This window comes from Henckelia pumila, chromosome 4 (assembly GCF_033568475.1).
Source record: "Henckelia pumila isolate YLH828 chromosome 4, ASM3356847v2, whole genome shotgun sequence".
Taxonomy (NCBI): Eukaryota; Viridiplantae; Streptophyta; class Magnoliopsida; order Lamiales; family Gesneriaceae; genus Henckelia; species Henckelia pumila.
This window is the reverse complement of record NC_133123.1, coordinates 138,214,062-138,229,727: the sequence shown is the minus strand read 5'-3', so window position 1 is coordinate 138,229,727 and position 15,666 is coordinate 138,214,062. Positions and strand designations below refer to the sequence as shown.

The following is a 15,666-nucleotide window of genomic DNA, read 5'->3' as shown; positions in this document are numbered from 1 at the left end:
AACAATAACAATATAATTATTTAAAGGACATGCATGTGGTTCACCTTTGGAACAGGTTGTGGTGTCTTTTACAGATTTGGATGCCAGACTTTAGCATATCCCAAATATGGCTACATGCATGTGTAATCAGAGTCACAAAAGGACACCCCTAAAAACATCTTCCTTCAGGCTCCTTCACTGCCTAACTCTATTTCTAACATGTCAATTATAACCAATATAATTCATCCAGGAATAAGAAGAGCGACCATATTGAACCAAGAACATTGAAACTCAACATTAATTTATGATCACTTGTAGATGAAATTTTAATCTGTTTTTGTTTGAGGGATGCCCGATCGTCCATATATATATATATATCGCCCTTTCGCTTAATCTACCGTTGTGGAAATGTTTGGTTCTAACTTCTTAAAATCATAGATTGAATTTGTAGGGATATATAGCTGTCGTGGTAGCGTACTTAATGTGGTGAAATGAGATTCCCTTCATTCAGTTATCTAATGGGTGACCTCCAATCCTCCACGTGTGTGTGTGTATTGCAAACTAGTATATATATGGGACGATTTTAGTATGTTTTGAAGGTTCCATCAATTATAGGGAACCGTAAAACATGAAAAGGATAACCGGAAACATGCAAGAACCAAATGATAAGAGACATGGATGATTTGGAAGTGCGAGAGTCCAGGAGCGAAATTTTAACAATCGAACATAAAAACCAATCACACGACCTACGTTATTTTTGGAAATTACAACAAAAGTCGTTCAGATTACAATCACGAGTAGGCAAAAGAAACAATTTTACATAGAGATCAGCAAGCTCAGAATCAGAAAGAATACGAAATCGTGTCCGGGGGACAACTTAGACTTGTTCATCGTGTGATGGATGTGTGTTTAGTGGCTTCTCGTGATGGGGCTTGGAGATGCTTTTCTCCATCTCCAGGGATTCATTAGTGGCACCTTTCTGAGTCTGGCCTTTGTTTTTGCGGTATATGGCATATAGTATCAGTTGCACTGTACCTAATCCACAGCCAAATCCATTTGGAATCTGGAAATATTGTGCTGACATGATCAGTTGTGTACAGATTCGTGAGCCCTCTCATAATTTTGTCAGTAGAATGTCATATATACTTACAGCAACAAACGGATCCTTTCCAAGTAGGCCAAAGATGAACCAGGATGTACCACACAAGAACACAAACAGTGATAAAAAGAAGGGCATGAATTCCACACTCTTGGTCTTGATCACCAACCTCTGCAAATATGCAACAAAAAGCAAAGTGTAATAGGAAACAAAATTATCTGAGACACCATATAAAAAAAAAAATACAACCATTTTACAAAGAAATGGAAACTTACTATGATAGTCAAGGGTGAACCGTACATTATGATGGAGAAGACAGTGGCCGCGACTCCGCAGAAAAGCTTTCTGCCTTTGCCGTGGAGAGCAAATAGAGAAACAAACGCGACGATCGCGAAAATGGCGAGGACAAGAGTGAGCAATCCCAGAATCTTGCCCTTTTCTTTCTTAGGTGCAAATATGAGAAAGATCAGAACGTAAACCAATTCAATGCCAGCACCGGTGCCATTTATCGTTGAAACTAGCAAGTTGTTTGGTGACACAAAGGGGAGACCGTACCTGGATAAGTTCATTCAAGAAAAATATTCATTCATCTGCATACATAGTACTCTACAAATTTGTACTACTTTCTCGTTCACCATTAATGTGATTTAATAGAAAATTTCAAGAAGCTCACCAGGCAGAAAGCAAGCAGTTGAGTGAGGTCATGACATAGGGAACTCCAGAGAACTGCTCAGTAGACCTTTTCTTTATGATCCTTTTGAAGGTAATCCTATCAGAGATCATCATTTATTCATAATCTTCGAAAAATTCCATAATATTATGATAAAAAAAAAGTGATAATTCTTCAATATAAACACCGTTCTCATTGACCACGAGCAATGTCACTGCTGCCTCGAGAAATGCATAGTACAGCGACTGATAAATTGTATACTTTTATGGCCTATTCTCTTTTTTTGAGGACATTTCACTAAACAATTGACAGAGCGCTACAAGCATAAATCAAAACCCCTAAACAGAAATAAAGATTACAAAGCTAATCCAATCATGACACAAAGACAAATATTGTTTATCAGTGTGGCCTGTTATGAGCTGCAATTTGATCCGTGTTCCAAAAATTCAATCATGCGGAAGAGAAATCAAGTAAAGGACATGAACAAATAGATGGGCGAAAAAATGAAAACAAAAAAAAAAATAAAATAAACCAGCACTCAGATCATCCGATCGATACACTGGAATTTTAAAACAAAAACAAGAGTTTATCAAACAAGTTTAAAGAAAAACACAACAAATCTCAGCTTAATCAACACCCAATCATCAGAAATCTATAAAAACCCATCGATTCACCAAATAATCTATAGCCCATTTTGTTACCTGATAGAACCCCTCGGATCTCGCCTGGGAGTAGAGGGGGAAGTGTATTTTGTGAGTGGTGTGATGTTAGAGATTGGGAATGAGACTTCAATCTATTGAGGTAGCGATACTCATATCAACAGGCCATATATAAGAACAAAAAACTACATTTGATCCATATATAATTTTAAGCATGAAAAAACAGATAATCAATTCTTGGGGTGGGGAAGCTCACATTGGTGCCAAGAACAGAAACAGAGCGGAAGCATTCCCTGTAAAATGATAGGAAAACAATAAAATCAGAAGACGAATATAAAAAAAATTTGCAAGCCAAGAAAAAGATTCTTAGGAGTATATGTATGAGGAAAAAAACCCACCGAATATTCCAAAGACGAAATGCAGAGTATTCTTCATATCTTCCTCGTGTTCTTGAAATACAAAACTCAAGAAGAACAACTGTGTTTCCAGAAAAACCCTGATCAAGAAACAGCCCAAAAACCCACCGGGGAATGAAAAGAAATATATCTTCCCGTTTCAAGAACGCTGTGTGTGTGAAATCTCTCATAGGTTGAGAAAACCAGTGAAGATGAACGCACATATATATAGACCAAAACGGGTAAGAAAGCAACAAAGTGTGAGGGAACTTGAAGTATGGCCTCATGCATAGCGATTTTTTTTTTAAAAAAAAGAGAGATTTACAGCTAACCTTCTATTTAAATTTTTATTTAATATATTAGAGGTTAATTTTAAACTATAATTTACTATCTTTTTATTTTTTGTTTATTTATTTGCTTGAATGGAATCAAAAGAATTTGTCAGATATTTAAATTGTCTGGTTGTTAGGTACGACTGTTCAGATCAACAGTTCCCAAATGATATACAGATTAATTGATTTGATCAGTAGATCAATATGAGTCGTTGATCTGCCTTTGGGTAGCAACCCCAAAACAACATAAAACGTCCCGGTATGTAAGAGCCTCTGAGATTGTGACTGTATTTTTGTGCAGCTGAGAAAATTAGGGCAGATGTTATGATGCACCGGGTGATCTTCACCTGATGCATTATCTACTTTTGATTGGGCACCCGGGCCCACTATCATGTTCGGGTTTGAAACATAAAATTAGTGAAAATTTAATAATTAATATAATATTTAAATTTTTACTATAATTTTTTACAAATTAATTTTATAAATTTTAATTATTTTTAATAATTTTAGGACAGTATTACTGATTAATATATGAATATATATTAAAAAAATATAGTTCTACTTCTAGTTTCCATTGGGTGGTATTACGAAAAAAATATAGACACTGGAGTTTATTACAAAAGTAAATTGTTATCAATTTATGTCTTCCTTTTTTCAAAATAATTTCTAACATTCTAAATTCTTAACTGTATTATAATATAATTTAATATTAAAATTGAAAATTTTATTCATGACTAGTGTAGTATTTTCAGATTTATTTCTAATAAATATATTTGAATTAATATAGCGTAATAGATACTTTTATAATTTCAGCATTATCACAAAGAGACCGAAAACATAAAGTATCACCTTTAAGTAATATCATTAAGTTAATTGTGATAACACTCTCCTAAAATAATATCATTTAATTAATATTCCTTATGTTCACAAATTAAATTAAGTAATTATTTTATACATAAAACTATAAATTAATTTGTATTTGTAATCTAATCACAAAATACGTAACAAAAATTTTCATTAAATTAAATTCATTTAAAATTAGAGGTTTTTTTTTTTTTGCAAAAATACTGTAATTAAAACACAAGATTCCATTAATGTTTTCGAATGAATATGTGTAATAAATATTAAATTAAACAAAATATCATGATATAAATATGAAAATTGACATATATATTAATTAGCAATGAGATTATTTTTATCGGAAAATTTTGAAAAAATTAGACTTGCTAAACCTTTTATTATTATTTTTTTTTTTTTAGAAAATGTTCTCCTCAAGTTTATTTCACCGAGATTAAAAGAAATACCCCTTTTTTATTACATTATCCTGTAAATTTTTATTAAAAAATATTAAATATTATAATTTTAATACGTTCATGCATGTCCTTAGAATTAAAATCTATCCATCTAACCTTACATTTAGGGTAATTATATCAATTTCTATTTACCGTTTGACTCAAAATAATTATATTAAAATTATAATACACAAGTAAAATAATTAAGCTTTTAAACTCATATAATATAATATAATTCTCGTTCCAAATTAGAAAAACTTGCTCCTAGGAACTTGGTATAGAAAATGTAATTATGATAATTACGTGTTAACAACGTAAGAAAGTAAAATCAACCAACGGAATTTAGTACACCAAACTAAAAATTAAACATAGGTGGTGCTCACCTTTAACAAATACGAAGAAAACGCGATAATAAATATGAGCAAAGTTCAAACGACGAATTTAATTATATCGTTAAAATATTTAAAAAAAATTAAAACATAATATACAACTAAATAAAAAATATTATAACAAAAAGCAATAATAAAATAAAATATTTACGAAACACTTACCTCAAGAAATTGAAGAAGACGAGAGAAGAAGGAAGCAGAAACCCAATATATATGTTGCGGAGGAATAAAATGGAATGCGGAGGAATATATATACACGGGGGAATATATATAATGGAATGGTACGGGGGAGGGCCACCTTTAAGGCGGGTTGAGAAAACTTCAACCCAATCCACTTATTTTAAATGGTGGAACGGGTCAACTTAGCGGGTTTACATGTAAATTGGTGGGTTTTGACGGGTCAACCCACAACCCACTACAACCCACCATTAGGCAGGGCGGTGTGGGCCAATCCATATTTTAGGCGGATTGAAAAATTGTCAACCCAACCCACTTTTTTTGTATTGCGAGGCGGGTCAATCCGACGGATCTAACCCAAATTGACATGTCTAAAAAATTTGTCAAACTTCTATTTCTATGAAATCATATTCTTGTTTAGGTCTCATTATGGAAAGCATTATAATTAAGTGATCGTTTAGATAATCTTTGATGCATATTTACATGTCAAGTGCATGTACGTACCTAATTAATATAATATATACATGTACTTCAGCTGAAAAGTATCACTCACTTGTTATCTATATTGGGTTTTGATTTATTAAATATTCAAAGTTTGGTTTAAGTGTTGTAAATTTGATTTTTAAAAAAAAAAAAAAAAATTGTGTATTCGCCAAATAGCTGACACAACATCAGAACTTACCGTGACATCGAGAAATGTTGATGGACTAAAATACAAAATCCGTCAAGTTAAAGGGAAAAAAGAATTATTTTCCTAGATTAATTATAATCAGCTATCAATGCATCCGAACATTTTGTTGTTTTAACAGATGAGCACAAATTTAATATGTACAATCACAATCAAAATATTTAATGAACAATCGAAGAAATGGGGGAGGGTATTAATTATATATTGTTGACGTGAAAAATCATGGGACATTAGATCTATCATTGGGGTATTAAACATATGCTAGGTTGAAATCTACAATGGGAAAGATGCATAGCAATCAGTTAGCTAGGGATTTGAATGTTACATGCATTGCTCTCAAGACAAGGGCTACTCGGAAAAATTCGAATTCAATACTAAAATAAGGCACAATTGTAGCTACTCATGACTTAGGTAGTGTTTGGGAGAGCTTCTAGGAAGCAATTTTCAGTTTTTCATTAACAAGATTTTGCAATTTTATGGAATTGTGTTAATGAGAAGCTGAGAAGTGATTTTTAGAAGCTCTTCCAAACACTATCTTAATTACCACTGATTCTAATTATTAAGATCAGTATCATTCGAAATGTTTGTTTTATTTATAAATAAATTTTAATTTACGTATAATATTTTTGTAAAATAAACATAATTTTTTGAATTTTTTTGAAAATTAATTAAGAATGTGTAAACTAAACGACATAGTCACATAGGTGTTAGAAGAAAGAAATTGCGTTGGCATAAGGTAACGAAATACGCAGGTTATTTATTGCAGCGGCGATTCGAATTGCTTGTTGTGTTTCATTTATTGCAGCGGCGATTAATTGTGCTTATTTGTTTTATGTCGATTCTTATTTAAATATTTTATGTTTTTTTTTATTTTATTACCATGCTATATTATATTTAAAAAAAATGGGTTTTCATTTCGAACCCATCGATTCGAGATGTATGTCATTAGGGGTGGCAAATTTTATATAAATCCCGACCCGTCCCGATTCTCAACTCGATCCCGTCTCGAAATTTTCCCGACCCGAAATTTTTCTGACCCGAGTGGTCGAGATTTTTCCCGACCCGATTAATTTCGGGATCGGGATCGGGATAGGTTATTTTTCCCGATGGGATTCCCGACCCGGCCTGAATATAAAAATAATATTTTTTAATAATATTTTTTAATTAAAAAAATAATTTTTTAAAATTTTATGTTTTAATATTAATATTTTTATAATTATATACCATTTAATTTTTTTATATTTATTTTTTTTAATATTAACATTGAGTTATAAATTTTTATTTTGTTTTTATTATTATTATTATTAATTATATGTTTTTTTTATTAATTAAGTAGTTGTTTTAGTTTATTTATAATGTACTAAAAATGTTTTAGTTTTTTAATGGTTATATTATTATATATAAAGAAATTTTAATTTATTTGTAATGTATTAAAAAATTGTTTGATTTTTTTCATAATTTTTTTAAAAAAAATATTTTCATATAATTTTTTTTAAAAAAAATAATTCAGGATTACCCTCTCCCGACCCGACGGGATCCCGAATGTTCGGGATCCCGACCCGACGGGATCCCGAATGTTCGGGATCCCGAACATTTGGATCCCGACACTTCTCGGGTGCGGGATCGGGAGAAAAAAAATATCTCAATTCCTATCGGAACGGGAATCGGGTAAGGGTTTACGGAACGGATCCCGACCCGATTCCACTCCTATATGTCATGGTTTCCTGTTGATTCGTCTCAGTTGAAATCGAGAGGTTACGATTCGAGATGGAGCTAGTACCGAGCTTCTATTCAAATAGAACTCAGGTTATGTAGATGACGTGGCATCGATGGGAGATGGACTACGAGTTCAGCTAGGGGTGGTTTGGTACGGTATACGTGGTATTCAACAAATATCGCATACCGTACCGAAAATTTAAATTTCGGTATGAAATAAATGCATAACGATATCGTACCGAATATCGAAATTCGGTACGGTATCGATATGATATCGTGTATACCGATTTTTTAAACTGTTTTTTTTTAAAATATTGGTATATACGGTATCATACTGATACCGTACCGGCCCTAAGTTCTGCGACGAGTTAGGGCTCAATAAATTAAAGAAATGTGATTATAATTTGGATCAGAACACGAGGTGGGTCGGGTTATAATATTTGGATTGTGGGTCAGAGTTCGTCTCACATAATATGATCTGTGAAATTGTCTTACATAAGTTTTTGTCATACATATTTTAAATTTTTAACACACAAATAAATAATTTGGGTTAATTATTTTAATTTCCCACTTTAAAATAATTCTTATTAGATCTTGCCAACTAATTTGGAAATTAATATCGAGTCCTTATAATAGCCGTCGTGTGGACCTAATGTGGTGAAATGAGATTCTTTTCATTCAGGAATCTAATTGGTGACTTCCAATCCTCCACGTGGGAAGGTGATACATATGTGTACTTATGTGTATTTGCAAACTAATATATGGGACTATTTTAGTGTGTTTTGAAGGTTCCATCGGGAACCGTAAAATCGTAAAACTTGAAATTTAATAGAGGATTACGTGCACTTCGCACTAATTAAGCGCCACGTTAGCGTTGAATGAATTCTCTTTTTAAGAGGGTTGACTCCGAAGGGGACTCATTCCACATGAATCAGAGGCTTATTGGCTCATGCGGAGGGTAAATCGAGGGATGTGCACGAGCGGCAGGGACCTGAAGGAGGGAGCACATGGCCCAATCCCCAGAGCATGTCCTCACAATATTTCAGCAGACAATATGCTCCACACGAGGATCGAACCCGCAACGCTGAAAAATTTCTTTCCACGTCACATCAGGTCTTACCAACTCGCCTATGTCCCTGTGGGCGTTAAATGAATTCTCTTGATTTACTATATATCTAACCTTAGTCAAATATTTTTTTTAAAAAAAAATGATCTTATGTAGTGTATTTTAAATACATTTGGGAAGGTCAAATTTTTTTATTAAAAACAATAGTCGACCAAGTTTAAATATCACGGTTTTGGTTTTTGTTTTATAATTAAAATTCAAACTCAGCTACTTCTCCCTTTATTTTTATTCCCTTAATTGACATTTTCTTCCCCTAGAGATAACCAGTAGTTACTGCGATCAACTTCAAAAAAAATCATTGAATATTATGGGGATAAGCTCGGGGGTTGAGTCATGTTGTTTTCTCTTTCGAGTCCTTACTTACTCGTGCACATCTCTCGATTTAAATTCCGCATAGACTAATATACTTTTAACTCGTGCAGAGGTGTCCTCTTCGGGGTCAACCCTTTTACAAAAAAATATGTTAGCTAGGATGACTAAATTTTATTATGAAATTAATATATCACAAAAATAACTACATGTATGTGTAATCATGAGAGTCACAAAAGGACACCCCTAAAAGCATCTTCCTTCAGGCTCATTCACTGCCTCACTCTACTTCTAGCATGGCAATAAGTAATAACCATGGCAATAACCATAATTCATCCAAGAAGAAGAGCAACCAGATTGAACCTGAAGCATACCAATAATTAACTAACAAGAAAATTCGAGGTATGATATATACTGCCGCCCCACGTCCACTTTTTATTTTATTTTTTTTAATTCACAAAAATTATGTGAGAATATCTTGTGAAAATTTCACATCGATCGCTTAGCACTTCACACAACCATCAGTTTTTACTATTAACTTTTTGAAATGTTACATAAATGTAGCGCTTTTTAGGAATCCTCCTGGTATGAATGTAAGTTGCATTGTTCGTGATTCTTTTGGTATTGTCTGTCTCTGCTATATGTGATTGTTTTTTTATTACTTTTTTTTCGACGTATAAGGTTTTTTTTTAAAAAAAATGACCATAGTAAAAGCTTTAGGTATACGTGAGGCTCTTAGTTGGCTCAAAAAACCTCAATCTTAACGATGTTATTGTGGAATATGATACAAGCTTGGTACTCGAGTCGATGCTTTATCGTCTTTAGATTTGGATGCTTCTAGTTTGAGCCTAATAGTGGAAGATTGAAGATTTCTGTCTTCGAAAATATATATACTGAAAGAAACGGTGTATGCAGTTTGTTAATAAAACGGTCAGTGTTGTCCACGGTGTTGTAACACCAGAGACAACACAGTGCAGCGAAAATAAAAACGTAAATTAAATAACACAAGAAAATAATTTTGCACGAGTAAAGAATACTCACTCGTGCGAGTGCATTAGGGCTAAATATCACTAGAAAAGAGTATATCAGTCTTACAAACAAATACTAATGATTTTACAAAAAAATCAATAAATTCTAAATTTCTCAACAAGTTGAAAAATCAAACTTGCATCCTAAATAATCAGATTATTTTGAATCCTAAATAATCAGAGTATAAAATAAATAGATGCAACTCCCGTAAGCCTAAATTGAATAGATGAAAAAGATCTTCGATCAATACTATGCACTAAGTGTTGTCTCCGATGTCACCAACGACAACACTGGGACAAGCAATAACGATGATTGCAAAATCCAGCTTCAGAAACCTTCAACTTTGCGTCTGCAATTCTTCGACCAGTGCTCTGGAAGTCGACGTCTGAAGCCTTATTTCTTGTGCGTGGAAATCCTCTTTTAACTTGAATCCAAAGTTTGTTGATTTCCATAAATAGAGTTCTACGTGAATAAGAAAACCATTGTAAGTAGGGATAAAACTCTATTATGCATATCAAATCATATGTTCATAATATTTTATAAACATATATCTATAATATTCCTTATCAAGATATATTTTGATCAAGACAAATATCTATCCTATTGATTTCGAATTTATCATAAAATATTTACCATATCTTTTAACTTGTCTATAAAATAAAATCAAATAATAATCAATTAGGCTAAGGTTGAAAATTTCAAGAAATTAAAATTCCTTTCATATACTCTTGTTCATTTTTTTTACTTGTGTATCAGCGAATAAATGGCTCATAAGTTAGCTAACTCGGTTGGTTTTTTGTTATGAACGTTGAGTGATTTCTCAACCTTCTGTTCTCTCTTTTGTCAATGTTCTTAATTATTTGTTAAAACGACTTCGCTTTTTTGTATTAATTAAAAAAAAATCCACGACATTCGTGGGAACACGAGAACAACATTCTAGGGTAGTATTTGAGAGAGCTTTTAGTAAGCACTTTTCAGCTTTTCGTTAACAAAATTTTACAAAATTTTAAATTTTTGATAACGAAAAGCTAAAAAAGTACTTATAAAAAGCTCTCTCAAACATTATAGATTTGAGAAGCTAAAAGTAGAATCGGAACGGCGGCATCTAGAGTTTAAAATATGACGATGGATATTGCATGAATATAATAATTAGAAAAGACAAGAGGGCAACGTTGCATGCAGAGGCAGTGGCACGTAAGCTTCTGCTTCTCACTCATTTCACGTAAAGAATAGTATATATACCCTTCGATCACAACCACAACTCGTCTTAGCTAGGGGACATATATATATATATATATTATATATATATATATATATTCATGCATCATTTCTTGATGAAGATATATATCAATTAGTACTCACTCAAGTCAATTAAAATAAGAATATAACTTTAAATTTTGTCTTGCGAATTTCATTTCAAGTCAATTAAAATAAGAATATAACTTTAAATTTTGTCTTGCGAATTTCATTTCAGGTATAAAGTTACTAAGTCTAAGACAACTCTATCAAAAAAAATGCCAACCTTCTATTTCTGTGAAATCGTATTCTTTTTTAGGTCTCATTTATGGAAAGCATTATAATTAGGTGATTTAGATAATCTTTGATGCGTAGTGCATGTACGTACCTAATTAATACAATATATACATATATGTACTTCAGCTAGGAAAATATTACTAACTTGTTCTCTATCTTGGTTTTGGTTCATTAAATATTCAAATTTTTGTTTAGATATTGTAAATTTGATTTTTTTTAAAAAAAATTGAATATTTCCCCGTATAGTACCGTTTCATCGAGAAATGTTGATATATAGACTAAAACACAAAATGGTCAAAGTTAAAGGATAAAAAGAATTACTTAATTTCGAAGATTAATTATATATATTCAGCTATCCATGCATCCTAACATTTTTGTTGTTTTTGTTACAACAGATGAGCAAAAATTAAATATGTACAATCACAATCAAAATATTTAATCAATCAAATTAAAGAAATGGGGGAGATGCATAGCAATCAGTTAGCTAGTGTTTTGAATGTTGCATTGCCCTCAAGACAAGGGCTACTCGAAAAAATTCGAATTCATTACTAAAATAAGGCACATGCAATTGTTGAATGTGGTGATCGAGTATTAGCTACTCATGACTTACCACTGATTCTAATTATTATGATCAATATCAGTCCAAATATTTGTTTTATATATAAATAATTTTTTTTATTTTTACGCATTAATTTTTTTTTTGTAAAATACACATAATATTTTGAAATGTTTTTGAAAATTAATTGAAAGAATGTGTAAACTAAACGACAGATGTGTTAGAAGAAAGAAATTGCGTTGGGATAAGGTAACTTAATACGCAGGTTATTTATTGCAGCGGCGATTCGGATTGCATGCATAGTTGTGTTTCATTTAAGGTTCTGGGGCCCTTCGATTAATTGTGCTTATAAACCTATTTGTTTTATACTTTTATATGTGTCGATTCTTAATTGAATATTTTATGTTCTTTTTTTTATTACCATATATATTTAAATACACATAATTTAATAGACAGTACTAGAAGTCTAGATCCAATTATTTTAACTACAATATTATATACAAAAAAAATATTATATTAATATATTCATACTAAGGAATTCATCATTTTATTTATTTCTTTTTGGCAGGTGCTAGAAATGGCCATCCTGGCTTTCAATTCCCCGGTGCATGTAGTCGGTAGTCCCACGTACAATCACAAGGTGCACGTAAACACGGATAATTTTATCGAAAAATGTTACGTGTATACATTGAGTTACACAATGCATATGAAATAACAAAATTATCCATTCACGTGTATACATTGAGTTACACAATGCATATGAAATAACAAAATTATTCATCCGTGTACATGTAGAATCACCCAATTTCATCCTAGTTTTACAGGTATTACTACAATTATATATTTAAGGGTGTAAATTTATCAAAACATGTGGTGTACACTGAAAAAATAGTAGACCCTACATGTATTCATAAATCTCAGTTCTTAATTAATCTATATTGAGACACTGCCAGTACAAGTAGGATTTCACTTACTCGTAAAGACGGGGTTAGAAAATTCAAATAAGAGATCGGTCTCAATCATTACTCATCGTGCACGTGTAATCGACACGACTTTAATTAAAATAAAAATGATGTTTTTTTTAAAAAAAAATTGAAGTAATTAAACTCAATGTTTATATTTAACTATATGTTTATAATTTTTTTGTTGTTAATGATCTATTTATATACGTTTATCAACATATTCTATATATAAATGTGTGGGACTCTTCCATTCAAGCAGATATATATATTTGTTTCAATTCTAAAATATCTGTGACTTCTGAACAGAAACTTTCTATAAGTTTATAGCCCAGAAAAGGGAGCAAATTTGTGTGATAAAATTACTTATTAGAAAATGTTGTAAAATAAAATTAAGAATAATTATTTGATTGCCAATGCTTGGATGGCCCCGGCCCCGCTTCAAGTGAGCCATCGGTGGTAATTATATTGCTAGAGTTTTCACCTAATTTGTTACTGCGGTAAATTGCATACAATATCAGCTGCATCGTTCCCAAGAAGCACCCAAATCCATTTGGCACCTGCAATTTTTTCATCAATTAAATTAAATTACTATAAATATCGTTAACTAAATTTATTCTTCCAAATCAATAAATCTTCAGCCGTTTGATTTATTGGGCCTTCAATCTTAAATCGGCTATTCGATCTCGGTCCATTTGAGGCCCATCACGTAATGTTAAAATTTTAAAAGTTCTCGTCCATTTTTCTGAAGCTGTGAATAATATGTTTGAACGCTTCTGTTTTCTAAAAATAAACCATTTTTGGTTAATTTTTTTTTTTAAATAAATGCCTACAAATCTTGGATGTAAAACAATTCACTTTTATACTTGAAAATTGGGCTAATAAAGTATTTTGTATAAAGCAAAATCACATATCCAAAATCGACTCTTATTTGTATTTCGAAATAGCTATATTAATAATATAACAAAATTTAGATACGTCGTTGGATACTTGGATATATAGATATATAATAAAAACCAAAGAGTAGGTAGATGGTGTCACGAATCCGATCAACTATATATGTCTATATTTATACTAAAAAAGTAAAAAAAAAAAAAATTTATGAATGACCCAAATAAAAGATTCATCTCACTCGTCTCTTTATTTCATGTTAGGAGATCAGCCAATGTTGTGGCTCACTCCTTAGCTAAATTTTCTATTTCTTCCCCTGCACCTTTTTGTTGGGTGTCTGGGTCTTTCCCGAGATGGCTGGTTAATCTTGTAATGAGTGACTCTTAATTCTCATTTATAAGATTTTCTTTTCTCAAATAAAAAAAAAAAAGATTCATCTCACAAAATTAATCAAAAAGAGTTTTTTTTAAAAAAACAAAATTATACGTAACAACTCACAAGTATGAAAATGTCCTTTCCGATAAGGCCGTAGATAAACCAGGAAGTGCCGCAAAGAGTAACGAAGAGCGATAGGAGGAAGGGCATATACTCCACGCTCTTGGTTTTTATCACCATCCTCTGCACAAATTAAACAAAATATTTTCATCTTAATAACTCCCAGCTAATTAATATATATAAACACTTTGCTAGTTAAAAAAAAAAAACTGATTAATTAATGAAATTAGATGATATATATTTATCTTACGTACCATGGCAGATAAAGGTGAAGCATACATTATTATGGAGAAAATGGTAGCAGCAAAACCACATAGGTTCTTCCTTTTATTGGCGTCGTGAATGGCCAAAACCGAGACCAAAGCAATAACGGAGAACACGGAGAGAATACAACAGAGCAGCCCTAAAATCTTGACCTTCTCCTTCTTGCGTGAAAATATAAGAAATATCAACACATATATCAACTCTAACGCGACACCAGCACCGTTGATCGATGACACTGAAACGTTGTTTTTTGATACGAAAGGAAGTCCATACCTGCATGTATATATATATGATTAGTATATATATAACTAGCATTTTTGTGTATATAATATATAAACAGAAGCATAATTTTTTTACCAAGTTGAGAGTAAGCAGTTGAGTAAGGTCATGACATAAGGAATGCCGGAGAATTGTTCGGTTGATCTTTTCGTGACGATCCTCTTAAATGTCACCCTATCATTTTTAATCAAAACCAGTAGTTAATTAATTTACGTAAAAAAAAATATGAAAATTTTTGTGTAGAAACTGAGGAATACAAGGATTAAAAGTTTAAAACATTAATTCTTCCAATCCAAGAAATATGCTAATTATTTACACCGGCGACAGGAAGAGAAACAATCCAGTAGCATTCCCTGTGGTAAAACATAAAATAGTTACAAATTATATGATAATCATTTAATCGATTCAATTAAAGAAAACATCACCGATTATCAGAAATTTAACAAAAACAAACCAAAAACTCCAAACACCAAATGCAGGGCCTTATCTTTACTCATGATCTTAGTCAAATATTTATTAATCCCAAGGACTTCGAGACAAGAAATGAAAAAACTGATTTCTTGAAGAAACTTGTCACAGTTGTGATAAGAAAGGGGGACTTAAATAGAACCAAAAATTTAAATTTGTTTTTTTTTAAAATTTTATATGCATCGAGGGTTACAAATTGGGTTACAAAATACATTTGAAATTACAAAATTATCTCTACATTTTATTTGAAAAAAATCTATCAAAATTACATTTAGAATTATTTTAAAATTTCAAAATTAATTTTTGACCCAACGTTTAATCTCATTAATTTATACATGTAGCACGATAAAAAAAAAAAAAA

The 15,666-nt window shown here is 31.5% G+C and overlaps 2 protein-coding genes across 4 annotated transcripts; both read right to left on the bottom strand.

Annotated features, from left to right (window-relative positions):
• Positions 1 to 706: 706 nt before the first annotated feature.
• Positions 707 to 5,031, bottom strand: LOC140865771 (bidirectional sugar transporter SWEET1-like). Of its 2 annotated transcripts, none has more exons than XM_073270538.1 (7): positions 4,978 to 5,031; positions 2,806 to 2,884; positions 2,664 to 2,700; positions 1,752 to 1,847; positions 1,354 to 1,633; positions 1,130 to 1,249; positions 707 to 1,042 (listed from the first exon to the last, which is right to left on the bottom strand). In XM_073270538.1, the coding sequence occupies exons 2-7, from the start codon at positions 2,840 to 2,842 to the stop codon at positions 857 to 859; spliced, it is 756 nt and encodes a 251-aa protein (XP_073126639.1). In that variant the 5' UTR covers positions 2,843 to 2,884; positions 4,978 to 5,031; the 3' UTR covers positions 707 to 856. The 2 variants fall into 2 exon arrangements, with proteins under 2 accessions (XP_073126639.1, XP_073126638.1); XM_073270537.1 differs by having other exon boundaries at positions 2,806 to 2,903; positions 4,978 to 5,026.
• An 8,124-nt stretch (positions 5,032 to 13,155) lies between these two features.
• Positions 13,156 to 15,399, bottom strand: LOC140866818 (bidirectional sugar transporter SWEET1-like). 2 transcript variants are annotated; one of them, XM_073271873.1, is made up of 6 exons: positions 15,292 to 15,399; positions 15,095 to 15,190; positions 14,916 to 15,011; positions 14,549 to 14,831; positions 14,298 to 14,417; positions 13,156 to 13,468 (listed from the first exon to the last, which is right to left on the bottom strand). In XM_073271873.1, exons 3-6 carry the CDS (start codon positions 14,945 to 14,947, stop codon positions 13,301 to 13,303), a joined length of 603 nt encoding a protein of 200 aa, XP_073127974.1. In that variant the 5' UTR covers positions 14,948 to 15,011; positions 15,095 to 15,190; positions 15,292 to 15,399; the 3' UTR covers positions 13,156 to 13,300. The 2 variants fall into 2 exon arrangements, with proteins under 2 accessions (XP_073127974.1, XP_073127973.1); XM_073271872.1 differs by having other exon boundaries at positions 15,154 to 15,190; positions 15,292 to 15,384.
• Between the last annotated feature and the right edge of the window lie 267 nt (positions 15,400 to 15,666).

Bases quoted from the DNA above. Each gene is read 5' to 3' on its own strand.
- LOC140865771 (XM_073270538.1), bottom strand. From the start codon at position 2,842: ATGAAGAATACTCTGCATTTCGTCTTTGGAATATTCG. The intron at 2,701-2,805 runs GTGGGTTTTTTT...ATCATTTTACAG, and splicing joins TTTCGTCTTTGGAATATTCG to GGAATGCTTCCGCTCTGTTT. The intron at 1,250-1,353 runs GTAAGTTTCCAT...GCATATTTGCAG, and splicing joins GTTCACCCTTGACTATCATA to AGGTTGGTGATCAAGACCAA.
- LOC140866818 (XM_073271872.1), bottom strand. From the start codon at position 15,334: ATGAGTAAAGATAAGGCCCTGCATTTGGTGTTTGGAGTTTTTG. The intron at 15,191-15,291 runs GTTTGTTTTTGT...GTTTTACCACAG, and splicing joins TTTGGTGTTTGGAGTTTTTG to GGAATGCTACTGGATTGTTT. The intron at 13,469-14,297 runs GTGAGTTGTTAC...AAAAAATTGCAG, and splicing joins GAAAGGACATTTTCATACTT to GTGCCAAATGGATTTGGGTG.